Source organism: Furipterus horrens, unplaced genomic scaffold (assembly GCF_987537825.1).
Source record: "Furipterus horrens unplaced genomic scaffold, mFurHor1.1.pri manual_scaffold_53, whole genome shotgun sequence".
Lineage (NCBI taxonomy): Eukaryota > Metazoa > Chordata > Mammalia > Chiroptera > Furipteridae > Furipterus > Furipterus horrens.
The window spans coordinates 27,903-53,830 of record NW_028327223.1 but is presented as its reverse complement, the minus strand read 5'-3'; the positions used below and the strand labels follow the sequence as shown (position 1 = coordinate 53,830).

The following is a 25,928-nucleotide window of genomic DNA, read 5'->3' as shown; positions in this document are numbered from 1 at the left end:
TAACAAATAAAGAGGCTCAAGCCACCCAGTGAGTTTCCCAGCAGCTGTTTATCCAGGCCGCCCTCCAGCTGGAGGGAAACAAAGGCAAAACAAAGAGCATTTTTCTCCCTCCCGGGCCTCGGAGTGACGGTCCCCCAGCTTCCTGATCCTCTTTAATTGATTCTTCAGACTAAAGTGAAGAGGCGATGGACTTCATGCAGCCTCTCCTGGAAGAAGAAAGTTTTTGAAGGAAACCTGCTGCCTGATGAATGGAGGAATTTCCTCCTGCACTGACAGGTTCTCCAGTTTTATGCCTGTACCACACAGGAATTCAGAGGCAGGAGTGTGGACACCGGAAGGAGCAGGTAACGTCTGAACTGGAACGAGAGACAAGAAATAAAAGCCTCAGGTTAGAGTCTTGATCAACATTACAGTTTGGCTTATGCACATTTCTATGAGTTCTGTGCCTAAAAGATATACATTTATAATTTTCTCTGAATACAGTTTCAATGGTCCCCAATTCCAGGGTGAGGAGAAACAGTGGAAGGACTCATGAGGCACCAGCATTTGAAAGTAAGGACAGTGTCACTCGGTGTCGATGGTACCCTTGGGCTGGCCCGTTCTGAATCTTCTAATTGAATTAGATATTAGATATGCTCTCCTCAAACTTCTAGGAAGGTTATTTAATACTTTCGCTGAAGCAAAAAAACTTGTTACTTTCCAAGCAACCTACTCCCTTTTGAACAGCTCTTTTTAAAAATCATTTTATATGCTTGACATATAGAAAGCTGTACATATTAACGTATACAACTTGATGAGTTTCAGCGTAAGCACACATCCGTGACCATTATTACAATCTGTCATAATGCATCCATCACTTCCAAGTTTCATCTCACCCTCATTATTATTATTATTAGAAAATGTTACCTGATATTTACCTGAATAATGAAAAGGCTGTCTCACAGAACGTTTGTGTCCAAATAAGCTTTTCTAGGTCATAAAGTGGGCTAAGAAAATGATACGTTTTAGACATCTTTAATCCAGGCTTGATGCAAATTATGTCAAGACTTGATGCCTTAAAATTCAATAGCAGGGACTGTAGTGGAAGCAGCTGCTTTTGAGTTTGTTATGTGATAAACTAACCATTAACTTTTGCTTAGAAAGACAAGAGAAGGTCAACTAATATTTACATAACCTTTAAAGTAAATTTTAAGTTGAATCTATACTTACTTGTTTTGTTTTCTTTTTTGTTTTTTAAAGATGTGCTGATCAGTCTCCTTAGCTAAAACAAAAACATTTAGAGGACATTGAAATGTTTGGTTTTGTTGTTGTTGTTGTTAATTGTTCCACCTTGAGACCATGGATGTTTATCATAGAAAATGGTATTAGAGTATTTGTTGTAGAAAACTACAAAGTTCACTTCAAGTTGTGATCTATGTTTGGCAGAGAGATTTGGTCTATTTCTCTAACCTTGCAATGGCCTGCTGATTGTCACCTTACTGATTCACGATGTGCTAACTTACATGTAAATACACGATAGAGACCATTACAGAGTTATTTTTTTAGAAAGTTTTATTGTTTATGCTATTACAGTTGTGTAGGAATACAAGTCTTTATTTCTCAGGGATGAATGTGAGGAGTGCAATAACTGGGTTGTATGATAACTTTATGTGTTGTATGATAACTTTATGTGTTGATTTTTAAAAACAAACTACCCTACAGGAATACAGACAGAGTCAGAAATGTTCACGCCCCTTTGACTTCAATGGATAGATCTTCTATACAGAAAACCAACAAGGAGAGAGCGGCCTTAAATGACACATTAGACCAAATGTATTTAATTGATATCTTCAGAGCATTTCATCCCAAAGCAGCAGACTATATGTACTTTTTAAGTGCACATGGAACATTTTCTAGGATAGACCACATATTAAGACATAAGTATGTTATTAAACAATGAATGGGTCAACAATGACATCAAGGGAGAAATCAAAAGATACCTTGAAACAAACGAAAATAAGGACACAACAATTCACACTCTGTGAAAACACTGGGAAAGCAAGCAATCCTGAGAAATAAATTCATATCATTGCAGGCCTATCTCAAAAAAAACAAGAAAAAGCTCAAATGAACGATTTCACTTTACACTGAAAGGAACTTGAAAAAGAATAACGAACAAAACCCAAAGTGAGCAGAAGGAAGGAAATAATAAATATCACAGCTGGAATAAATAAAATAGAATCTAAAAAAGATACAAAAGATTAATATATCTAAGAATTGGTTCTCTGAAAAGATAAGAAGGATTGGCAGGCCTTTCACCAGACTCATCAAGAAAATAAAAGGATGCAAATGAATAAAATCAGAAATGTAAGCGGAAAAATAACAACTGACGCCAAAGAAATACAAAGACTTATAAAAAAGATATTGCGAACAACAATAAAATATGCCAACAAACTGGACAACCTGAACGAAATGGAGTAATGCCTAGAAACACACACTCTTTCAAAAACAAATCAAGATGAATCAGAAAATCTTAGTAGACATATTACACCTGGTGAAATTGAAGCAGTAATAATAATCTTTAAAAACCTCCCAACAAACAAATGCCCTGGACCAGATGGCTTCACAGGTGAATTTCACCAAACATTCTGAGAAGAACTAACACCTCTCCTCAAACATTTTAAAATAAAATTGAAGGGGAGGGAAGACTCCCGGACTCATATTATGAGACCAGCATTATTCTAATTCCAAAACCTCGTAAAAGATTCTACAAAGGAAGAAAAATATAGCCCAAAGTCCCTGATGAACACTGATGCTAAAATCCTCAACAAAATATTAGCAAACCAAATATGGCGATGCATCCAAAAGGTCACAGATCTTTATCAAGTGGGATTCACTCCAGAAATGCAAGGTTGGCACAACATTCACAAATCAAAAAATGTGATTCACCTATTTAAAAAATGAAGGATAAAACCACATGATCATATCAATAGATGCAAAAAAAGCTTTTGATACAATCCAGCACCCATTTTTGATACAAACTCTCAGCAAAATGGGAATAGAGGAAACATACCTAAACATAATAAAGGCCATATATGACATACGAACTGCCAGCACCATACTCAATGGGCAAAAACTACAATGTTCCCCTCAAGATGAGGAACAAGGCAGGGATGTCCACTTTCACCTCTCTTATTCAACGTAGTACTGGAAATCCTAGCCATAGCAATCAGACAAGAAGAAAAATAAAACCCATCCAAATTGGAAAGAAAGAAGTAAAACTGTCTTTCTTTGCAGATGAAATGTTTTTGTACATAGAGACTCCCAAAGATTCCACAAGAAGTTACTAGAATGGATAAATGAATTTCACAAAGTAGCGCGGTACAAAATTGATATCCAGAAATCAGTTGCATTTTACAAGCCAATAACGAACTAACGGATAGGGAAACTGAGAAAACAAGTCCATTCACAATTGCTTCAAAAAATATAAAATCCCTAGCAATAAACCTGACCAAGGATGTAAAAGACCTCTTCTCAGGAAATTACCAGACATTGAAGAAGATACAAGTGGAAACACATACTGTGTTCAAGCATAAGAAGAATTAGCATCATTAAAATGTCCAAGCCACCCAGCAATCTGTAGATTCAACACAAGTTCCATCAAGAACCCATGGCATATTTCACAGAGCTAGAACAAATATTTAAAAGTTGAGATGAAACCGCAAAAGGCAACAGGGATCCTGAGAGAAAAGAAGAAAGTTGGCGAAATCACGCTACTTAATGTGAAACTATACAATTAAGCCATAGTATTCAAAACAGCATGGCTCTGGCATAAAAAAAGCACATGCCTGTATCAGTGCAACAGAACAGAGAGCCCAGAAATAAATCCACACCTTTACACTCAATTAATATGTGACAGAGGAAGCAAGCACACACACAATGGACTAAAGAATGCTTACTCACCAAATGGTCTTGGGAAAGTTGGACAGATACATGCAGCAAAATGAAACTAGGCCACATTCTTACACCACACACAAAAATAAATTCAAAATGGATTAAAGATTTAAATATTAGACCTAAAACCATAAAAGTCATAGAAGAAAACCTAGGCAATAAAATATCAGGCATGGCTTGTAGCAATATTTTATTGGATATATCTCCCCAGGCCAGGGAAACAAAAGAAAACATAAACAAATGGGACTACATCAAACTAAAAAAGCTATTGCACAGCAAAGGAAAACATCCACAAAATAAAAAGACAACCCACAGAATGGAAGAACATACCCACCAATACATCTGATAAGAGGTTAATATCCAAAATTCATTAAGAATTTACAAAACTCAACACCAAAAACCCAAGTAACCCACTTAAAAAGTGGGCAAAGGAGCTGAATAGACAGTTCTCCAAAGAAGGCATACAGATAGCCAATAGACATATGAAAAGGTGCTCAATGTCACTGATCATCAGAGAAATGCAAATGAGGACCACAATGTGATATAACCTCACACCTGTCAGAGGGGTTATCATCGATAAGTCAAAAAGCAATAAGTGCTGGTGAGGATGTGGAGAAAAGGGAACCCTCCTGTACTGTTGGTAGGAATGCTGATTGGGATGCAGTATGGAGATACCTCAAAAAAATTAAAAATAGGTCTGCCTTTTGACCCAATGTTCCCACTTCTGGGGATATATCCGAAGGGACACAAAACACTAATTTGAACGGACATAAGCACCCCTGTGTTCATTGCAGCATTATGTACAATCACCAAGATACGGAAGCATCCCAAGTGTCCATCAGTAGATGAGTAGATAAAAGAAGTATGGGGCATTTCGTTTTAAATGCTGCTAAGTCGTAAAAAAGAAGAGCAAGCAGGTTTTTACCCTTTGTAACAGTATAGACAGACCTGGAGAACATTATGCTAAGTGAAATAAGCCAGTCAGAGAAAGACGAATAAAAAGGACTTAAGGAAAAAACGCAAAGACCTTTCAAACTCATGGAGAATGGATAATATGCTATTAAATAATGAATGAGTTAACAATGACATCAAAGAATAAATCGAGAAGTTTCTGGAAAAAAATGGAAAGGAACACACAACAACCAAAAACCTATGGGATACAGCGAAAGCAGGCCTGAGAGGAAAGTTCTTAGCAACACAGGCCTACCTAAAAAGGATAGAAGAATCTCAAATAAAACATCTAACCCTACAGCTACAAGAACTAGAGGAACAACAACAAACAAAGCCCAGAGCGAGTAGAAGGAAGGAAATCATCAAGATGAGAGCAGAATTAAATGACATAGAGACTAACCAAACAATTCAAAAGAGCAACAAGAGTAGGAGCTGCAGCTGGTTCTTTGAAAAGATAAAGAACACCGACAAGCCTTTAACCAGGATCATCAAGAAAAAAGGAGAGAGGACCCAAATAAATAAAATCAAAAGTGAAAGAGGAGAAATCACAACCGATACCACAGAAATACAAAGGATTGTAAGAAATTACTACGAACAACTGTATCACAAGAAATTTGGCAACCTAGATGAAATGGACAGATTTCTGGAAACATATAACCTTCCAAAACTGAATCAAGAAGAAGCAGAAAGCCTGAATGGACCGATAACAAGTATTGAAAATAGAAACAGTAATCAGAAAACTCCCAGCACTCAAGAGCCGTGGACCGGATGGCTTCACAGGCGAATTTTATAAAACATTTAGGGAAGAACTATAGCCTATCCTTCTCAAACTACTCCAAAAAATTCAAGAAGAGGGGAGACTTCCAAACTCTTTCTATGAGGCCAGTATTTCCCTAATTCCAAAACCAGGTCAAGACACCACAAAGAAAGAAAACTACAGGTCAATATCGTTGATGAACAGAGATCCTAAAATCCTCAACAAAATATTGGCAAACTGGATGCAGCAACACATTAGAAGGATCATACACCACGATCAAGTGGGATTCCTTCCAGGGCTGCAAGGATGATTTAATGGATGATAGCAAATACTATATATATTATATGCTATCACCTAATACAGGAAACTAATGAACAACACAAACAAACGAGCACCTGAACCGGAGGCATGTAAGCAAGGAGCAGGTTCACAGTGACAAGAGGGGAGCAGGGAGGGAGAGAAGTGGGGTAAGAAGGGGAATGGTCTAGTCAAAGAGCATGTATAAATGACCATTGACATGGATAATGGGGTGGGGATTGACTATGGTAAAAGGGGTGGGCAGGGTGGGGGGAAGCAATTGTGAATTAAGTGGGACAGCTATAACACATAAACAAACAAACAAAAAACTTTAGAGGGATAAAAAAATAAAAGCTAAATAAATAAATAAATAAATAAGCCAGCAAACCTCCCCTGCATCTCAAAAAATCTCTTCACATTAAAAAAAAAAAAAAAAAAAAAAAGGAATTGTAATACCTAAGCCAATGTTGGGAGGGGAAAAAAATGGAAAAAGTGGGAGGAATCAAGATCTATCTAATCGAAGAAGGTTATGATGGAAGACGGGCAGAGACATGGATTAAGGGACCAGACAGAAAATGCAAAAACTGACCCATATAACTCCTCTGAACTGGTTTGGACAAGGGAGAAAAAGGAATTCAGTAAAATAGTCTTTCAACAAATGATGCTACAGCTATCGCACAGCCATGGGAAAAAAAATAAACTTCAACCTAAGTCTAACACTTTATTCAAAAACTAACTCAAAATGGATCATGGACTTCGATGTAAAATATAAAACTGTAAACGTTTCAGAAAAAAATAGCACAGTGGAACATGTTTAGGAACTGAGGCTAGGCAAAACGTTCTTGGTTTCACACCTAAAACACAATTCATTAAAGAGAAAATCAATAATCTGGAACTTAGCAAACTGAAAACATTTTGCTCTGTGAAAGACTGCTAAGCAGATGAAAAGAAAAGTTTCACCGTAGAAAAAATATTTTCGAACTCCGTATCTGAGAAATGACTAGGAGCTAGAGTACACAAAGTACTCTGAAAATTCAACAGTAAAAAGGCAAACAATCCAACTGGAGCATGGCCAAAAGGCATGAAGAGATATTTCCCCAAATAAGATGGCAAAAAAGCACATCAAAAGATGTTTGGCATTATTAGCCGTTAAGAAAATGTAAAGTAAAACCACAATGTGCTATCACTATATCCTATCAGAATGGCCAAACTAAAACACTGTGACAACACGAACCCCGAGAAACTGGATTATTGCTGGTGGAAATATAATGATAAAACCACCTCGGAAAAGTCTGGCCGTTTTTAAAAATTAATTAATTTATTCTTATTGTATTTCTTTCCATTACCATTGAGTCCCCTTGTAGCCCCCTCCTCCGTAATCACCACACTGTTGTCCATGTCCATGAGTCCCTTTCCCTCTTTGTTCAATTCCTCCCCACTACCCTCTCCTCACCACTTAGCTGTCATCCTGCTCTCTATCTATGAGTCTGTCTCTATTTTGCTTGTTAGTTCCGTTTCTTCATTAGATTCCATGTATGAGTGAAATCATATGGTATTCATCTTTCTCTGACTGGCTTCTTTCACTTAGCATAATGTTCTCCAGGTCTATCTATACTGTCACAAAGGATAAAACTTGCTTTCTCTTCCTTTTTTACGGCTTAACCGTATTCCATTGTGTAAATGTCCCATAGTTCTTTTATCTACTCATCTACTGATGGGCACCTGGGCTGCTTCCGCATCTTGGTGATTGTAAATAATGCTGCAATAAATGTAGGGGTGCTTATGTCCTTTCGAATTAGTGCTTTGAGTCCCTTTGGATATGTTCCCAGGAGTGGGATTACAAAGGCAGATCTATTTTTAATATTTTGAGGTATCTCCATACTGTATTCCACAGTGGCTGTGCCAATCTGCATTCCCACTAACAGTGCAAATGAGTCCCCCTTTCTCAAATGATAGCCATTCTGATAGGTGTGAAGTGATATTTCATTGTGGTTGATCTATCATTTTTAATAATTCCAATATTCAGACTTTTTCAGAAATATGTTCTAACATTTTTACCTCTGTTAAAAGCCATATCTTCCTGCCTCTTTGTATGCTTTATACTTTTTTGTTGATAACTGGACATTTTGAGTATTATAATGAGCTAACTCTGAAAGTCAGATTCTTGCCCTCCTTAGAGATAGCTTTTTTTTTTTTTTTTTTTTTTTTTTTTTTTGTATTTTGGGAGTTGTAGTCATCCATTGTTTGAAGTGACTTTTCCAAATTAATTTTGCAAAATCTGTATTCCTTGTTGTCTGTGGTTACTAACGTTTCTGTTCTATTATCTCTGTCATCAGCTTGTGAGCTGACAGAGATGTCCTGACACGAATGGATTTTTTTTTAAAATGTGTGTGAGATGTATTTATTTTTATATCATCTGATAGATGTTGCCATGGAAGCCGCTGAAGCCAGAGGGGGGTGGAACAAAGGGAACAGTCTTCACTGGTCACTCAGGGAACCACCAGACCAGCCAAAATACATAGCCCTAACATTTTCTAAGGCCTCACCATTTCCCTGGCACCAGCCAACTGTTCTAGGAAGGTAGAAAGCAGCAGGGTTGAGGTAGAGAATGGTAGCTGGTTCACACTCACAGCGCTATTACCAAAGTTAGTTCAGCTGCCCTTCATCAAGCACTCCCTAGTTATTGGGTCTGATCGGGTTCCAGAGTTCTGAAATAGTTAACTCTGATTGCTTTTGCCAGCTTAATGGTTGTTTCAGTGGAGTGACTGACTCCTGGAGCTTACTATTGTGATAGTTTCTGAGACATCTCTGGTAGTTGTAGATACTATAAGTACCAAATACATTTATATATTTGGCAGTATACTGACGGCATCACTTCACCTGTTCAAGTAAAGCTTAGAGACCTTATTTCTACTTGTAATCCTTTACTTTTACCCATTTATAACATAATTATCTGAAGTATCTTTTATACTTACATTTAGGACCTCTTCAGACAATGATAAAATTGTGGTATACCATCAAACATAATTTATAAAACTCAAGAGGAAAAGGAAAGCCTATTGTGTTTACCTCTATATTTTGGTCTGTTGCATTTTTTTCCGTTGTGACCCAAGGTTCCCTTTGTCAATATTTCTCTCTTTCTTCAGAATTTTCTTTCGCCATTCTTGCAGGATGAGTCTACTGACAACAATTTTTCTTTCTTTTCCTTTATTTCAAAATGTATTGATGTCCAATTCACTCTTGAAGGATATTTTACTGCATATACAAATCTGGTTTACAGTTTTTTCCCAACTCTTGAATAACGTTATGCCACTTCTTTCTGGCCTCCATGACTTCTTATGGTTTTCAAGATTTCCTTTTTTATTTTTATTTTTGTCTTTAGTGTTCAGAGGTCTGCGTATGTTGTATCTTGGTATTGATTTCTTTGGATTTATCCCTTTTAGAATTCAACTCAGCTTCTGAAATCTATAGGTTTATACATTTTACGGCACTTTGGAGGCTTTCATTGTATGGCTACTTTTCCAGCATGTCCTCTTTCTCCTCTCCTTTCTGGGATTCCAATGATATCAATGTTTGACCGTGAGTTATATTCCTCCAAATCCCCAAGGCTCTCTTAATTTTCTTTAAGTCTATTTTCTCTCTGTTTTTCAGATGAGGAAATTTCTATTGCTTTATTTTCAAGGTCACCGATTATTTCCTCTATCACTCTTTTTTGCTGCTGTGGACACTATCCATTGTGCTTTTTAAAGTTTCAGCATTGTACTTTTCAGTTCTAAATTATCCTTTTGTTTGTATTTCATATCTTATGCTTCTTTGCTTAAAACTTTTATTTCTTTGCTGAGAGTTTCTATTGGTTTCATGTACAACAATTGCTTATTGGCGTATTTTTGTGATGTCTTCTTTCAAGCCTTTGTCAGATCGTTTTAATGACGTTACTGACAACACAGATAAATGGTTGGCTTTGTTAGCACTGGGTGCTGATGAAAGCCACTGACTCTCCATCAGGCCTCCTTTGACTACCACAGAAGAGAAGGAAAAAGCCATCTTGTTACTGCCAGATGGGCCTTGAACTCGTGGCTCTTCACGTGGTCTCCACTCACACGTGTGTTTAAGGGAGGCCTCATTATCAGCTAACAGAGATCAAGCTCTGATTCTACTCAGCTTTCTCTGACACCACTCCAGTTTTGGGAGGTTGGGTGTGGAACCCCTATTAAATATTTGTGTAGGTGGAAACCTAGTCTTCTCTCACTCAGCCTTTTCTTGCATGGGTGGGGATGAGGCCATAGATTTTCCCTGTGGTGGTTGGCTGTGGTAAAGTGGTTATTGTATAAAAGTTTCTGTCCTGCCAGGCTAGTTTTCTGTCCACACCTCTCTTGGGGCTTTTGTGACTGTTGTTCATATCTGTTGGTGTTTTCAGTTTGCTGGCCTCTTCAGCTAAGTTTGTGATATGTGAAGCAAAAAGAAAGACGAGGAAATTCATCATTTTGTCATTTATTTTTGCATTCTGAGGCCTTTCGGTAGTCTGCCTTCTCTCCACATTTCAGAATCTTCTGTTGTTTGATAAATATATATTATTTACAGAGTTTTTAGTTATAGTTAGCAGAAAGAATATGGAAAAGTATGCTTGGTTCGTCCTCTAAGAGGCAGAAGTCAGGATATGATTTTTACTGTGAAGTGGAAAGGAGAACAACTATAGCGTGGGTCACAACGTATTTATGGAAATTCTGGTCAGGGAAAATAAGTACAATTTCTTTCTCTTGAATACTTGATTTTCAGAGAGCAGCAAAGAATCCACTCCTAACTTGGCTCTTAGAGGTACAGTTAAAACTGAAACGACCTATGTGGTAGAAGAGCCATTGAAGACATTGACTAGAGGTTCAGACCAGAGCATGTTCATTGTAAGAGACATCAAAGGGACCTTGAATGAAGCCCCAGGCTTCTTGCCCTTCTGCCGGTGGCTTTGGCATTATCTTCATCAGCAGGTGATGCTTGAGGTAGTGGAAAGACAAGAACTAAAGCAGCAAGAAGTAGTGAAGATACAAGTCAAAGATTCCTTGTGATAACAATTCTTGTTAGCTCCTTTGATTGTCTTGTCTTCATATTCACCCAGGAACGCAGAAGGAGCTGATAGTACTACTGCTCTGATTCCCTGAAGAAGATAACCCTAGCGGTAGGTAGGGGGAACATGGTGCCAAGATTCAAAGGGACAGCATTTCCTTCTTATTTTTCCAGAGAAGAATGTGCATTTGGGTTCAAAAACCCCAACTTTACACTCACCAAAGAGACGGTATTACTGCCTAATTGTACGTAGACCCTCAGAAGCACGTTGATGGCCCATTTCACCGAGGAGGGTGTTACAGCCACCCACATTCTCAGGTAGTTGAGATGATGTAGCTAAGACCATGTGGAACTCGGCGGTGCCTTAGTGGTAGAAATGTCAATATCTTCTATCATCTCAGCTTCAATGGAGGGTTTGTGAAGGAAATGACATAGAAATAAGACTTCTCCTTGGGGAATCACCTCATCCTTGACTAATGAAGCAAAAATGACTCCAATTTATTTCTCAGGTTTTATAGGAAATCCTCCACTTTGACTGCTTTCTCTTAAGCCTAATGTCTACTATGAGGTCCACTTCTTAGCCAGTTTCTCTAAGTCCCACGAATAGAAAGAGAAGGAGAGAAGCTCAGTCTGTGTCTCTTAGATCAGGATATAAAACCCTAAAACCATCCACATACCTAAGAGACAATGCAAAGAAACAAAACTCTGAGTCGATCTGCTTCTTATCCAAGAAATTAACTGTTCAATTCACACTCAGATAATAAGAAAAGTGATGTCCGTGAAATGCTCCTTCAAGGTGTATAAGTACAATGCACCTAGCTATGGCCACAACTTATACCAATTGTCTCAGCCAAAATAATTCCTGTGATATATCTGAGATTATTCCGAGGTACAACCTTCTCTTCAACAAACCCTAACATGATTTTTCCTAGCATAGATTTAAATTGGTTTCAATATGTATTACTAGAAATTTGAATTATTTTATTTTTAGAACCAAAGCGCATGCAGAAACTATTTATTTCCTCGACTGCCTTCCATTTATGTGTCATAGCTGGCCCTTTGTCTTCTGGGCCTTCAAAGCAGTCTGACTTTCTCATGTATTGCCCACCTGTGAAGTTCCCTGGTTCTGCCGTAGACAAGAGAGTTTCCCATCATGATCTCTGAAGTATTGCTATAAAACTTGGAATAGGGAGAGAGTTCCACCTGCAATGCAAGGAGCCTGAGTACTATGACCCGAATGTTTGTGTGTTCCTAAGTTACATATGTTGAAATCCTAATGCCCAGTGTTACAGCATTAGAAGGTGGGCTTTAGAGAGACAGTTAGGTCATGAGAATGGTGCCCTCACAAATAGGATTAATGCTCTTATAAAAGGGACCCCAGCAAGCTCCCTAGCTCTTGCACCATGTGAGGACACAGAGAGAAGGCTAGAAACCAGGAAGATGACCCTCAGCTAACCATGCTGGCTCCCTGGTCTTGGACTTCTAGCCTCCAGAACACTGTGAGAATTTAATTTCTGTTGTTTACATGCCACCAGTTCTGTGGTATTTTGTTACAGAAGACTGCACAGATTAAGACAGGGTGTTTCTGGAATATGTGTTTATTGGCTGCCTGTGTCACTGGCGAAGGGCTTCTTGCCCCACCCCCTCAAGGTAGAAATCAAGAGAGGAAGCAAAACAGATTCAAAGAAGAGGGAGAGGAGCTAGGGAGGGAGCTTTGTTCATCAAGGGAGCACACAGTAATGTCGACTGTGGCTCTCAAACTGCTGCCAGGGCCTGGCTTATGTAGGGCTGGGTTCTTCACATAGGTAGGTGCAGAGAAGGTGTCTTTGCGTTCCAGGTTCCCACCATGAGCTCACATCAACTGATGCAGGCACATAGCAGAGCTCTTTGGGGAGTGCCTGAAAAGAAACTTGAAACCTATCTAGGCAAGGCTTTAAAAAGAACTGAAGAGCATTCCCATCCATTGGTGAGGAGAAGCTCAGATTGTATCTCTTAGATCAGGATATAAAATTCTAAAACCATCCACATACCCAAATGTGGCTCCTGCAGTATCCCTCTTCCTTATCCTCTCTTCAGGAGACACTGTCACAGAGAGGACACCTGCATCAGGGCTCTGCTTCCCCTCTTACTCACCAAAGCGCTCAACCTTACAGAGCAGGTTCTTTCCTGCTACTAGCCCTGAGCTCCCAGTCCCACAGAAGAAAAGAAAAATCATTCCCACTGCTGTCATATGACTCTGGCCCTACAAATTAGCAATACTTCAACACTCTGCTCTTCTATGGGAGCAATATTTTTATTTTATTATTGCTCCTTTTGATTTTAAGAAAACAAAGGTTAATATTTTTATTTTACAGATAAAAAAGAAGTGAAGACAAGAGCACGGGATTACACTTTACCAACATTAGCTTCCCCCAAAGAAAAAAGACAGCAAATCTATAGAACCCAGGTCTTTTGGCTTCCTAATCGTGTAATTCTTTTACAAATCCCCGATCTTTCACCCACACACACTGTTGGAAACTCCAAAACGTCTGGGATATTTCCCAGGTTTTCTGAACTTGCAGAAGCGGTGGGTATGGTTTTTGCAACAAGGGTCTGACATCATCCATGGGTCCACAGTGGAACTGGACTTTGTCTTCCCCTGGAGGAGAGGGAGGGAGTTGGCCTGTCTGAGACTGCAGCATCCTGGAATATCTGAGGGTATACCCAGCTTGCTGTGGATCCATTGTGCTCATAGCTTAAGTAATTATTCATTCTGATGTGTCTGCAATAGGTCCCAATTTGTGCCATTGTCTTAGGGAAATTATTAGTAGAGCCCCCTTTCACTTTATAAGGTTTTGGTGGAAGATTTCTAAGCCTACGTATAGTCAACGAGGGCTTGGCCTAATGCTTTCTCTTCGGCTAAATGTGATGTGAAAGAGTTCTGTCATTCCTCTTCCTGTCTACAGGGCAGTGCTTGCGACTCTCTCCCCTTGATACCAAAGGACCCAGACTTGTTCACACTGAGCAGGAGACAAACAAATTCTTCCCTGACATCAGAGCTCACCAGCTTTGTCTCTGCAGTCGCTGAAGTCAGCACTCTGGGTCCCACCTCGCTGCCAGCTTGTTTCTGCCAAACCATGCTCCATGCCCTGCGTTATGGAGCTTTCCCCATCGTGACCTCTCCAACTGGACTGCATGGCCCCATGTGTCCACCAACGGCATGGCCTTCAGCATTTAGTCAGTATCTCTAAGCCTCAATTGTCTGAGCTGTGAAATGGGGAGAATAATGCCTAAATATTGGGGTTCTTATGAAAGCATATGAGGTACTTCCTGTGACAGGGCATTGCAAGTTCAAAGTTCCATATTGTCTTGATTGAAATTTCGCGGTTAGTGTCTCCAAGGGTCTCTCCTAGCCATAACCCTAGATATGTGTCCCACTTGGACCAAAACTAATCACCCTGGTGATGAATGATGTTCCAACCTACCAGGCATAGTCAAGTTCTCAGCCTTCTGTGTCCAAAGTGGGGCCATTACATTTCCACCAGTAGGAGGATTAAGCTCTTTCTCAGTCTCCCAAACTAGTCATGGCTGGAAGCAGAATAAAGAGTATTTTTACCAGTTCTTCACCCAGGGGCTTGGGAATAAGGGCATTTTGCTTTTGCTTCAAAAGTAAACCAGAACCTAGAATCTGAGAAGGTGGCTCTCATTTTGCTCCCAAGCCCCATCCCCCACTGCCCAGTACTACAAACCCTGCCTTGTTCTCCCCAGCCCTCTTCTAAGCAGAAGGGCTCTGAATTCCAGACTGATGGCTGGGGCTTTACTCCACAGGGCCTCGTGATGACAACTGCATGGGATTCTAAATCTAAACCTCTCTCTGTGTTAGAGCACTTGTTGCTACTAGGCCTTGGGCCCACCTTCCTTGAATCCCCACCTGGCCCAACACTGCCATGTACATGTAAACATCCTTCGTGGCGAGCCAGATGGAGTTATGTACCCACACTGACAGATGAGTGGATTCTGTTAGTTTCAGTCCCACCTGGGTGGGAGCGCATAAGTACAATATTTTACCAGGTCCCCTACTCAGTGACCGGTACTGAGGAATCCTGAGACGAGACTCAACAAAGGAGGAACCAGAGCACCTTCCTTACTTAGTGTTAAACAGAGTCTTGGCATTTCCATCTGTGTACACATGACCTCAGCTGCCCTGATGTGCCCTAGCCCTGCTCTGACTTCTAAGACAGTCTGCCCTTTTCTTTAGTGAGGGGTTGAGAAGAAGAGGTTGCCTGTGGACAGAGGTGCTAACCTGAACTTGGTTACATTGGATCTATGACCTTACACTCTCTCTGTGCTCCATACCTTTAAAGCCACACATTTAATCTCAGAGAGGCTGTTAGAATCATTGTTCATCCATGCAGGAAAACAATTCATGGAAAATGAAATTAGACAGAAAATAATAGAGGAGCTTATGTCAGACAAAATGGAGTGACACCTCTGATAACATGCCTGCATGTTATCCTTTTCTCAAAGGTGGCCAATTACCCAAAAAAAGCAAAGCTTACCTCAGAGAAAACTGACCACTTCTTAGAAAATAACTTCACACTACAATAAACAGAAAAGGGAGACTAGTACATTCATTTCATCATCAAGTTCTTAACCTAGGTTTTAACATATTAAAAAGTCAATCTCAGCAATGATCAAAACTCACTTTTTTGTTGTTTGTTTAGCAAAATAGAAAAAGGTCAGGAGGGCAGAGAGATCTTGCTATTTGAGGAAGACATCCTCAGATATTTAATGTCAATGCATTGCTCAGCCACAAACTTCTGAAGAGCAGATGTAGCCAACTTGGTTATATCTGAGGAAGCACAGAACATTAGCAGGAAAGAAGATCAGCTAGTGGGGGAAGGAAGTGATTGTTAAACAGAAGCACAGCATACTTATATACAGTGCATTTTTAGATAGAAGCAGCTCATTCCTCCATGAGATTCTCTGGCTTCTGCATTAGCATTCAATGTGACATCATGGCAGCACATCTGGCTTTTGGGAATTACTAGGAGACAAGAGGAGGTTTTTGTTTCTCAAAACCTGTGCGGTTTCTCCTTTCTCTCTGGGCATTGGTGGCCAGACCACTAGAGCCATATATGATTGCAAAACACTTTAATCTTAAGGGGCATGGTTGGAGAAATATATAAACCCCTCATTCTCTGAAACATAAAAAGTTTTATTTCCTACACGGAGCCCTCAGTACTTTACTACTAAGTAGGGACTTCAGGAGACAGGGCAGCAGTGACTGAGGTTACCTGTCTGTAGGTAACAAAAGCAGCATCCTGTGTGCTGTGGTTTAAGGAGTTGGGAAAGTGTTCTGTTCTAAATATTCCCTTTCTATGCTAACTCCTTGTATGATCTTTTGTCATCAAAGTGCCAGAAATTGAACAATTTTCTCTACACAGGTGTCTGCTACACTGAGAAGGGCATAACCCCCAAGGCAGATTAAGGCTTTCATATTCTATTATGAATAAGACTTCTAAATGCATTCCTATGTAAGTCATAGGAAAGCAGGAAGTGTTATCTTGCTAAAATGGACGAGAGAGCAGATCCATTCTAGTTTGCGGAGAAGGAGAGGCGAGGTAGAAAACCTAGGAGACCACCCAAAGGTGAAGTAAGAGCTCCCAGGCATTCATGGAAACATGGAAAGAGCGTACATGAAATCACCGAGGGGAACAGAAACATCAAAAGAGGAACAAGCAGGGCCCCAGAGACTGTAAAGGGGACCACAATTTTCTCTATATTCTGTGATCTTGAAGCTCTTCCTTTCTCTCTATTCACGGATTATTATTGGTCAACTTTATTTTCTTGTTCCCACAGCCTAAAGAAATATACAGCAGGTCCTTGAATGCTATTTTGTTCAACAGCGTTTCATTATAATGTTGATGAGATGCTGCAGAAAGTCACTCTTATTTATATCAATTATCTTGGGGTAAAATCGCTTTCATTACATGTCATTTCACTTAAAGTCACAAAACACATTGACAAGTTAAGTGAGGACATGTGCATCTCATTAGTGCCCCCACTCTATTCTCAAACCCTACCTAGGTAGCCAATCCTCCATCAACCGTGACAAAGCAGCCCAGATTCACTGAAACGTCGTTTATCTTCTGTGTGGTCTACCTTCTGTGTACTCACCACCTTCCCATGGGGAGTCATATACGTTATTAAGTATTTAACAAGAAAAAAAAGGGATAAACAATAATAACTATTACCACCTTCCCATTAGGAGTTATATACCTTATTATGTATTATGCATTTAATGGAAATAAGCAAGGCAAACCTTAACTATGATTTAATTATTGTACTTTGCTTAGAGTACAACATATATCAAAAATGGTTTCCTTGGGTAAAACATGAATGAAATAAGATGAGAATCAGCTAATGGAAAGGTTGGAAACCACTAACCTAGAAGCTCCTAGTGATTTTTAAACTTAATATTTTTTATGCATAAAAAGACCTGAGCCCTGGCCAGTGTGGTTCCATTGGTTAGAGTGTCCTCCCTTAACCAAAAGGTTGCGAGTTTGATTTCCAGTCAGGGCATGCTCCTGGGTTGCAGTTACATACCTGTTGATCCAGCCCCATCAGGCACATGTGATCCCTGGTAGGGGCACATGTGCAGGAGGTAACAAGTAGATGCTTCTCTCTCGTGGACGTTTCTCTCTCTCACTTCCTCTCTCTCTAAAAGCAATGAAAAAAATATCTTCAGGTGAGGATACAAAAAATACATCAGAATTTATCTTCTAGCCTGAAGTAACAAAACACACAGATTCTAGACAGAAAATGAAGGACAATGATCCTTGAGAAATAGAAAACAACAATTAGAAGCAGCTAGTCAAGGAACTAGTATAAATGACCCATGGACATGAACAGCAGGGCAGGGAATGACTGTAGGGGCGTGGGAAGGACAGGGGAGTGCGATGGGGGGAAATGGGACAACTGTAATAGAACAACGATTTCAAAAAGCTAAAGAAAACAAAGAAAGACAGAAAACAGGTGAGCCACCTTACTGTCGAGATTTTTAAGGTTGTAATACAGGGAGAGGAAACCCAGGTGGGAACCAGAGGGCCCCTTGAGTTGAAGGGTACAAGGCAGCTAGAATTCATAAGACCAAGAACTGGCAAGGAGAGAACTGCAAAAAGAGAAAACCCTGAAGACCCGCAGAAGAACCCCCTTGAGCAGTCAGCAAAGTACTGACCACTATATTCATGTGAAGACACTACCCAAAACCAGAGATGGGGAAAACACTTGAAAAGATTGGAGGAAGTAGTACCCAATCCACATACAGGGCCAGAACAATGTTTACACCAGCTAGACTGACTGAAAAAACAAACAAACAAACAAAAAAAACCCTTAAACTACACCATCTTCAAGATCAAGATTATCAACAAATATATATATATATATATATATGTATATATGTATATATATATATATATATATATGACTCAAAATACACTATAAACTAACTAGACTCAAGAAAAACCGGTACACATGACCCAACAATAGCAGAGTATATATTCTTCTCAAGTGCACACGGAACATTGCCCAGGATAAACCATATGTTAGGCCATAAGACAAACTTCAAGTTAGAGAAAATTAAATCATAAAAAATACATTCTCAGCCATAATGGAATTGTTAGAAGTCAATAAGAGAAGAGAATGTGAGATGTTCACAGATATTTGGAAATTAAACAACACTAAACAACTCACTATTGCAAAGAAATCACAAGGAAAAATTAAAAAAAATACTTTAAGGAGAAGGAAAATGAGAACACAACATGCCAAAACTTATGGATGCTGCTAAAGCAGCACAAGGGAAATTACACTGTAAACACCTAGAATAAAAGAGAAGAAAAACCTTAAGTAGTTAACTCTACCTTCTACGTTAAGAAACTAAAAACAGCAAACTGAATCCAAAGTAAGCAGAAAGACTTAAAGGCCAAAGGCTAGAAAAAGATTTGAAAAGAGAGTGTATAGAAACAATACAAGAAATTAATAAGGAAGAGAGGGAAGATGGCGGAGAAGTGAGGGGAGGCTGCGCCCTCAGGCTCCCGAGACCCGTCTGTAGTTTGGACTAATTGCAGACAGAACATCTTGGTGAGCAGCTGGACACTGGCAGGAGTCGAGCCTTGGCACTGCTGGATTAGAGAAAAGCCATCTGGGAACAACCTGTTGCGTGAGGATAGTGGAAGAAAAAGGGACAAAACGGGATTCCTGATTGGGGTGGCTGCCTGAGCTGCGGCTGAAAGGACACAAAGGCTTTTTGGCGACCACAGGCTTACCCAGAGAGGAGTCAGGAGGAAAGCGGATCTCTGCCTGCTGGCAGAGTCGGGAATTGACCAGGCGGCATTGGCGCTGGAAGACGGGAGACAGTGCTGCTGAGCAAGTGAAATCGTCATTTTTCCTTGATATTTTTCTCTTGTGAACTGTGGAGAGTGGGGGGATGTTTGGGGGTGATAGGACATTCTTGAGGAGCGCAGGTGGAGAAGTGCACTGGCTCACTCCCCACCCTCCCCTTGGGTCGCGGGCGCGCATAGGGAAGTGTCCTCATTCACTGGCCCAGGTGTGCAGGGCCGCGAGCCCAGGTGCCCCTCGGACACACCCCAACAGATATAAGATCAGTGCCCCAACGGGCGCAGAGAGGGCCCACTGGATACGCAGAAGACTGTGTGCAGTCGCGCCTGGCCAGCTCCAGTGGGCGCCAGGCCCAAGTGCCAGGCAGGAGCGCAAAGCATTTGCTCAGGCTCTGCTCGTGCCCGTCCAGGTGGGTGCGGGAACAGTGGGCGGCTGCAGCGCCACAACAGCAGGCAGCAGGGACTCACAGACACTCACTTCTACTGAGCACAAGTGTTCTGAGCCCCACCCTAAGAGGCAAGAGACCAACTCTCTGAGTACTGCACAGCAGACCTGAGGCTAGCTCCCGGGTCGCCTTGGGCTAGCACGGACGTGCATGCGCAAAAACATCCCGCTGACATCAATGAGGACCAATCGCTCACTTCCACTGTGCACGAGTGTCTGGGGCCCAGCACTGGCAGGCAAGAGACCAACTCCCGGAGCACAGTGCCGTAGGCCTGAGGCAAGCTCTCGGGCTGCCTTACCAGCTAACAGGCATGCCGGGAAGGACACCTTGGCTAGCTCCAACAGGCCCTTAAGGAACGCGCCATGCGGGGGCCCTCTGCTGCAAGGAACAGGAACCTCTGACCCATCTCAGTAGACCAGCTGTGGATACAGAAAAACAAGACAACACACAAAGGCTGAACTGACACCTCCACAAAAGGATTCAAGATAAAGTGGCTAGAGTGACTCTCAATCAACTAGCCAGAAGGAAGATCCTAACAAAAACCACCTGAAATATAACCAGAGAGCATAAACAAATGACATAAAGGGTACCACAAGAACATCAGGCTCAGGAGATCAAAGAGACTGAACCACTGAAACCCACAGATCTCCAATAAAGAATCTCACACCACAAAGGAGGGAAGTCAAAGCAGACCATCACCCAAAAAATAAAAAAAAACCCAGAAGAATCCAACATGGTAAGACGCAGAAACAACCTCGCAATGTAAAAAGGAAAGAGGAATCCCCAGAAAGAAAGGCAGGTGGAATAGACATAGCCCAAATGTCAGACATGGAATTCAAAACAATGATGGTGAAGAAGTTAAATATACTCGACAACCTCAAAAACAACTACGACAACCTCCAAGGAAGTTACCAACAGCTGCAAGAAAATTACAGGGAACTTGCAGAGAACTACACCAGCATAAAGAAAGACATAGAAACTATCAACAAGAACCAGGAAGAAATGAAGAATGCAATCTCTGAACTGAACAACACAGTAGAATCAGTCAAAAGCAGACTAAACGAGGCAGAGGATCGTATTAGTGAGTAAGAGGACAATGTAGGAAAAAATTCTCAGACGATACAGCAAAATGAAAAAAGATTTAAAAAGTATGAAGAAGAGATAAGGGAGTTGCAGGATAGCATAAGGAGGAGCAATATAAGAGTAATCGGAATCAAAGAGGAATCAGAAGAACAAGGAATAGATAAACTGATAGGAAAAATAGTGACAGAAAAATTTCCCAACCTGATGAGAGAAAGAGTTATGCAAGTCCAGAAAGCACAGAGAGTTCCAATAAAGAGGAACCCCCCAAAACCCACTCCAAGGCACATCATAGTTAAAATGGCAACATTCCAAGACAGAGAATCCTAAAATCAGCAAGAGAAAAACAGCAAATAACTTACAAGGGAGCTCCAATAAGGCTGTCGACCGATTTCTCAACAGAAACACTACAAGCCACAAGGGAATGGTCAAAAATATTTCAAGCAATGAAAAACAAAGGCCTACAACCAAGAATATTCGACCCGGCAAGGCTCTCACTCAAAATAGAAGGGGAAATAAGGAGTTTCTCAGACAAAGGAAGACTAAAAGAATACATCTCCACCAAACCAGCATTGCAAGAGTTGCTAAAGGGAATAGTCTAAGAAAAAGAAAGAGAAAAAAAAATTATATATATATATATACATAAAGAGTAGAGGAACAGAGGTACAAAGGGAAATGAATAAATACATGTTGAGAATAACCTTAAATGTAAATGGATTAAATGCTCCAATTAAAAGACATAGGGTAACAGAATGGATAAGAAAACAGGACCCACATATTTGCTTTCTACAAGAAACACACCTCAAAACAAAAGATTTACATAGACTGAAAGTAAAGGGATATAAAAAAGTATTCCAAGCAAACAGACCTGAAAAAAGAGCTGGGGTAGCAGTACTCATATCAGACAAAACGGATTTCAAAGCAAGGGCAATACAAAGAGACAAAGAAGGACATTTCATAATACTTAAAAAAACAGTCCATCAAGAAGATATAACACTGATAAACATATATGCACCCAACATAGGAGCACCCGAATACATAAAACAAATACTAGAAGACCACAAGAAGGATATTAACAACAACACACTCATAGTAGGGGACTTCAACACTCCATTATCAACAACAGACAGATCATCCAAGCAAAGAAACACCAAGGATATACAGGCATTGAACAACACACTAAACCACACGGAATTAACTGATATATATATATATATATATATATATATACAGAACTTTTCACCCCAAAGAAGCAAAATGTACATTCTTTTCAAAGGCACATGGGACGTTTTCAAAGATAGACCATATGATAGGACACAAAACAAGCCTCAACAAATTCAAGAAAATTGAAATGATATCAAGCATCATTTCAGACCACAATGCCTTGAAACGAAACATCAACCTCAGAGAAAAGATTCAAAGACACCCAAACTCATGGAGAATGAGTAACACGCTATTAAATAACGAATGGGTTAACAATGACATCAAAGAGGAAATCAAGAAATTTCTAGAAACTAATGACAATGAACACACAACAGCCCAAAACCTATGGGACACGGCAAAAGCAGGCCTAAGAGGGAAGTTCATAGCAATACAGGCATATCTGAAAAGAACAGAAGAAGCTCAAATAAAAATAAAAATAAAAAACTAATCCTAAAGCTACAAGAACTAGAACAACAGCAACAAACAAAGCCTAGGGCAAGAAGAAGAAAGGAAATCCTCAAGATCAGAGCAGAATTAAGTGACATAGAGACTAAACAAACACTCCAAAAAATCAACAAAACCAAGAGCTGGTTCTTTGAAAAAATAAACAAAATCGACAAGCCTCTAGCCAGGTTCATCAAGAAAAAAAGAGAGAAGACACAAATAAACAAAATCAGAAAGGAAAGAGGAGAAATCACGACTGATACCTCAGAAATACAAACAATTGTAAGAAATTACTACAGACAACTGTATGGCAAGAAATTCGACAACCTAGAAGAAATGAACAAATTTCTAGAAACGTATAACCTTCCAAAACTGAACCAAGAAGAAGTAGAAAGTCTCGACAGACCAATAACAAAGGAGGAAATTGAAACAGTGATCCAAAAGCTCCCTGCACACAAAAGCCCTGGCCGGATGGCTTCACAGGCAAATTTTACAAAACATTGAGGGAAGAACTAACTCCTACCCTAACCAAACTATTCCAAAAAATGCAAGAAGAGGGAAAAAATCCCAAACTCTTTCTACCCTAATTCTAAACCAGTTCAAGACACAACGAAGAAAAAGAACTACAGGCCAATATCACTGATGAACATAGATGCTAAAATCCTCAATACGATTTTGGCAAACAGGATCCAGCAATACATCAAAAAGATCATACACCATGATCAAGTGGGATTCATCCCGGGGATGCAAGGATGGTTTAATATTCTCAAAGCAATAAATATAACACATCACCTAAACAAAATGAAAGACAAAAATCACATGATCCTATCTATAGATGCAGAGAAAGCATTTGATAAAGTACAACACCCATTGATGATGAAAACACTCAGCAAAATGGGAATAGAGGGAGCATACGTTAACATAATTAAGGCTATATAGGAGTAGCCCGAAGCCAACATCATACTCAATGGACAAAAACTGAAAGCGTTCCCCCTGAAATCAGGAACTCGACAAGGCTGTCCACTCTCTCCACTCCTATTCAACATAGTGTTGGAAGTCCTAGCCACAGCAATCAGACAAGACAAAGAAATAGAAGGCATCCAAATTGGGAAAGAAGACGTAAAACTATCACTATTTGCAGATGACATGATAGCATACCTAGAAAACCCTATAAACTCCACTAAAAGACTACTCGATATAATAAGTGAATTTGGCAAAATAGCAGGGTACAAAATAAGTATACAGAAATCTAAGGCATTTCTGTACACCAACAATAAACTATCGGAGACAGAGGCAAAAGAGAAAATACCATTTACTATAGCAGCAAGAAAAACAAAATACCTAGGAATAAACTTAACCAAAGAGATAAAAAGACCCGTACACTGAAAATCACGCCACATTGAAGGAAGATACAAAAAAAATAGAAGCAAATACCATCTTCTTGGATGGGAAGAATCAACATCATCAAAATGGCCCTACTACCCAAAGCAATTTACAGATTCAATGCAATCCCTATTAAAATGCCATTGACATATTTCACTGACCTAGAACAAATACTCCAAAAATTCATATGGAACAAAAAAGACCCCGAATACCAACAGCAATCTTGAGACAGAAGAACACAGCAGGAGGAATCACGATACCAGACATCAAACAATACTACAAAGCCACTGTGATCAAAACAGTCTGGTACTGGCATAAGAACAGACACATAGATCAGTGGAACACAATAGAGAGTCCAGAAAACAACCCAGGCCTCTATGGTCAACTAATCTTTGATAAAGGAGGAAGGGACATAAAATGGAGTGAGAAGAGCCTCTCTAACTAATGGTGCTGGGAAAACTGGACAGGGACGTGCAAAAAAATGAAACTAGACCACCAACTTACACCACACACGAGAATAAACTCAAGATGGATTAAAGACTTAAATGTAAGACGTGACACCACAAAAGTCCTAGAGGAAAACGTAGGCAGGAAAATTTCAGATATCCCACGTAACAATATCTTCACGGATACATCTCCTAAGGCAAGAGAAATAAAGGAAAAAATAAACAAATGCGACTACATCAAACTAAAGAGTTTCTGCTCAGCAAAAGAAAACATCAGCACGATGAAAAGGAAACCAACCATATGGGAAAACATATCTGCCAATGATATCGCAGACAGGGGACTGATCTCCAAAATATATAAGGAGCTTATATGACTCAACATCAAGAAAATAAACAACCCAATTAAATAACGGGCGAAGGACCTGAACAAACACTTCTCCGAAGAGGACATACAGAAGGTCCATAGGCACATGAAAAAATGCTCAACATCATTGGCCATCAGGGAGATGCAAATAAAAACCACAATGAGACACCACTTTACACCTGTCAGAATGGTCATCATCAACAAATCAACAAACAACAAATACTGGCCAGGATGTGGAGAAACGGAAACCTACTGCACTGTTGGCGGGAATGCAGACTGGTGCAGCCACTATGCAAAACAGTATGGAATTACCTCAGAAAACTAAAAATGGAACTGCCTTTTGAAACAGCGATTCCACTGCTAGGATCATACCCGAAAAATCCTAAAACCCTAATTCAAAAAAACCTATGCACCCCTATGTTCATAGCAGCCCTGTTTACAATAGCTAAGTGCTGGAAACAGCCTAAGTGCCCATCTGTAGATGAGTGGATCAAAACACTGTGGTACATTTACACAATGGAATACTATGTAGCAGAAAGAAAGAAGGAACGCCTGCCATTTGCGACAACATGGATGGAACTAGAGAGAATTATGCTTAGTGAAATAAGCCAGGCAAAGATAGCAAAATACCGTATGATATCACCTAATACAGGAAACTAAAGAGCAACACAAACGAACTGAATAGGACAAAGACTAGAATAGCAGTCAGTAGTGGGGAGGGGGGAGGGAGAGAAGGGGGATAAGTATGGGAAGGGACTAGTCAAGGAATGTGTATAAACGACTCATGGACATGGACAATGGGGAGGGATATGATTGTGGGAGAAGGGATGGGCTGGGTGGGGGGAGCAATGGGGGACAATGGGACAACTGTAATTGAAAAACCAAAAAATAAATAAATAAAAGGAAAAATAAATAAATAAAACAAACCAGCAAACATAAAACAAGCGAAATTATCATTGAGTGTTACCTCTGACCACAAAGGAATCGATAACAAAAGTAACAGGAATATCCCCAAATACTTTGAAACTAAACAATGCACCACATTGATCAAAGGGGAAATATTAAGGCAAATAAAAACGCATTGAACTGAATGAGTATGAAAATACAATACATCAAAGTTTGTAGGACACAGAGCACTGCTGCAAGAGAAATTTATAGCCCACTGTCTATATTAGAAAAGAGGAAACG

At 40.0% G+C, this 25,928-nt stretch overlaps 1 protein-coding gene across 1 annotated transcript in view; it reads left to right on the top strand.

The window, feature by feature from the left end:
- The first annotated feature begins 248 nt into the window (after positions 1-248).
- Positions 249-25,928, top strand: part of LOC149989996 (A-kinase anchor protein 4-like) — a 42,334-nt gene continuing 16,654 nt past the window's right edge. The window contains exon 1 of the mRNA XM_090265724.1: positions 249-344. Coding sequence (XP_090121850.1) covers positions 249-344 — 96 coding nt within the window. The remainder of the gene's footprint in view (positions 345-25,928) is intronic.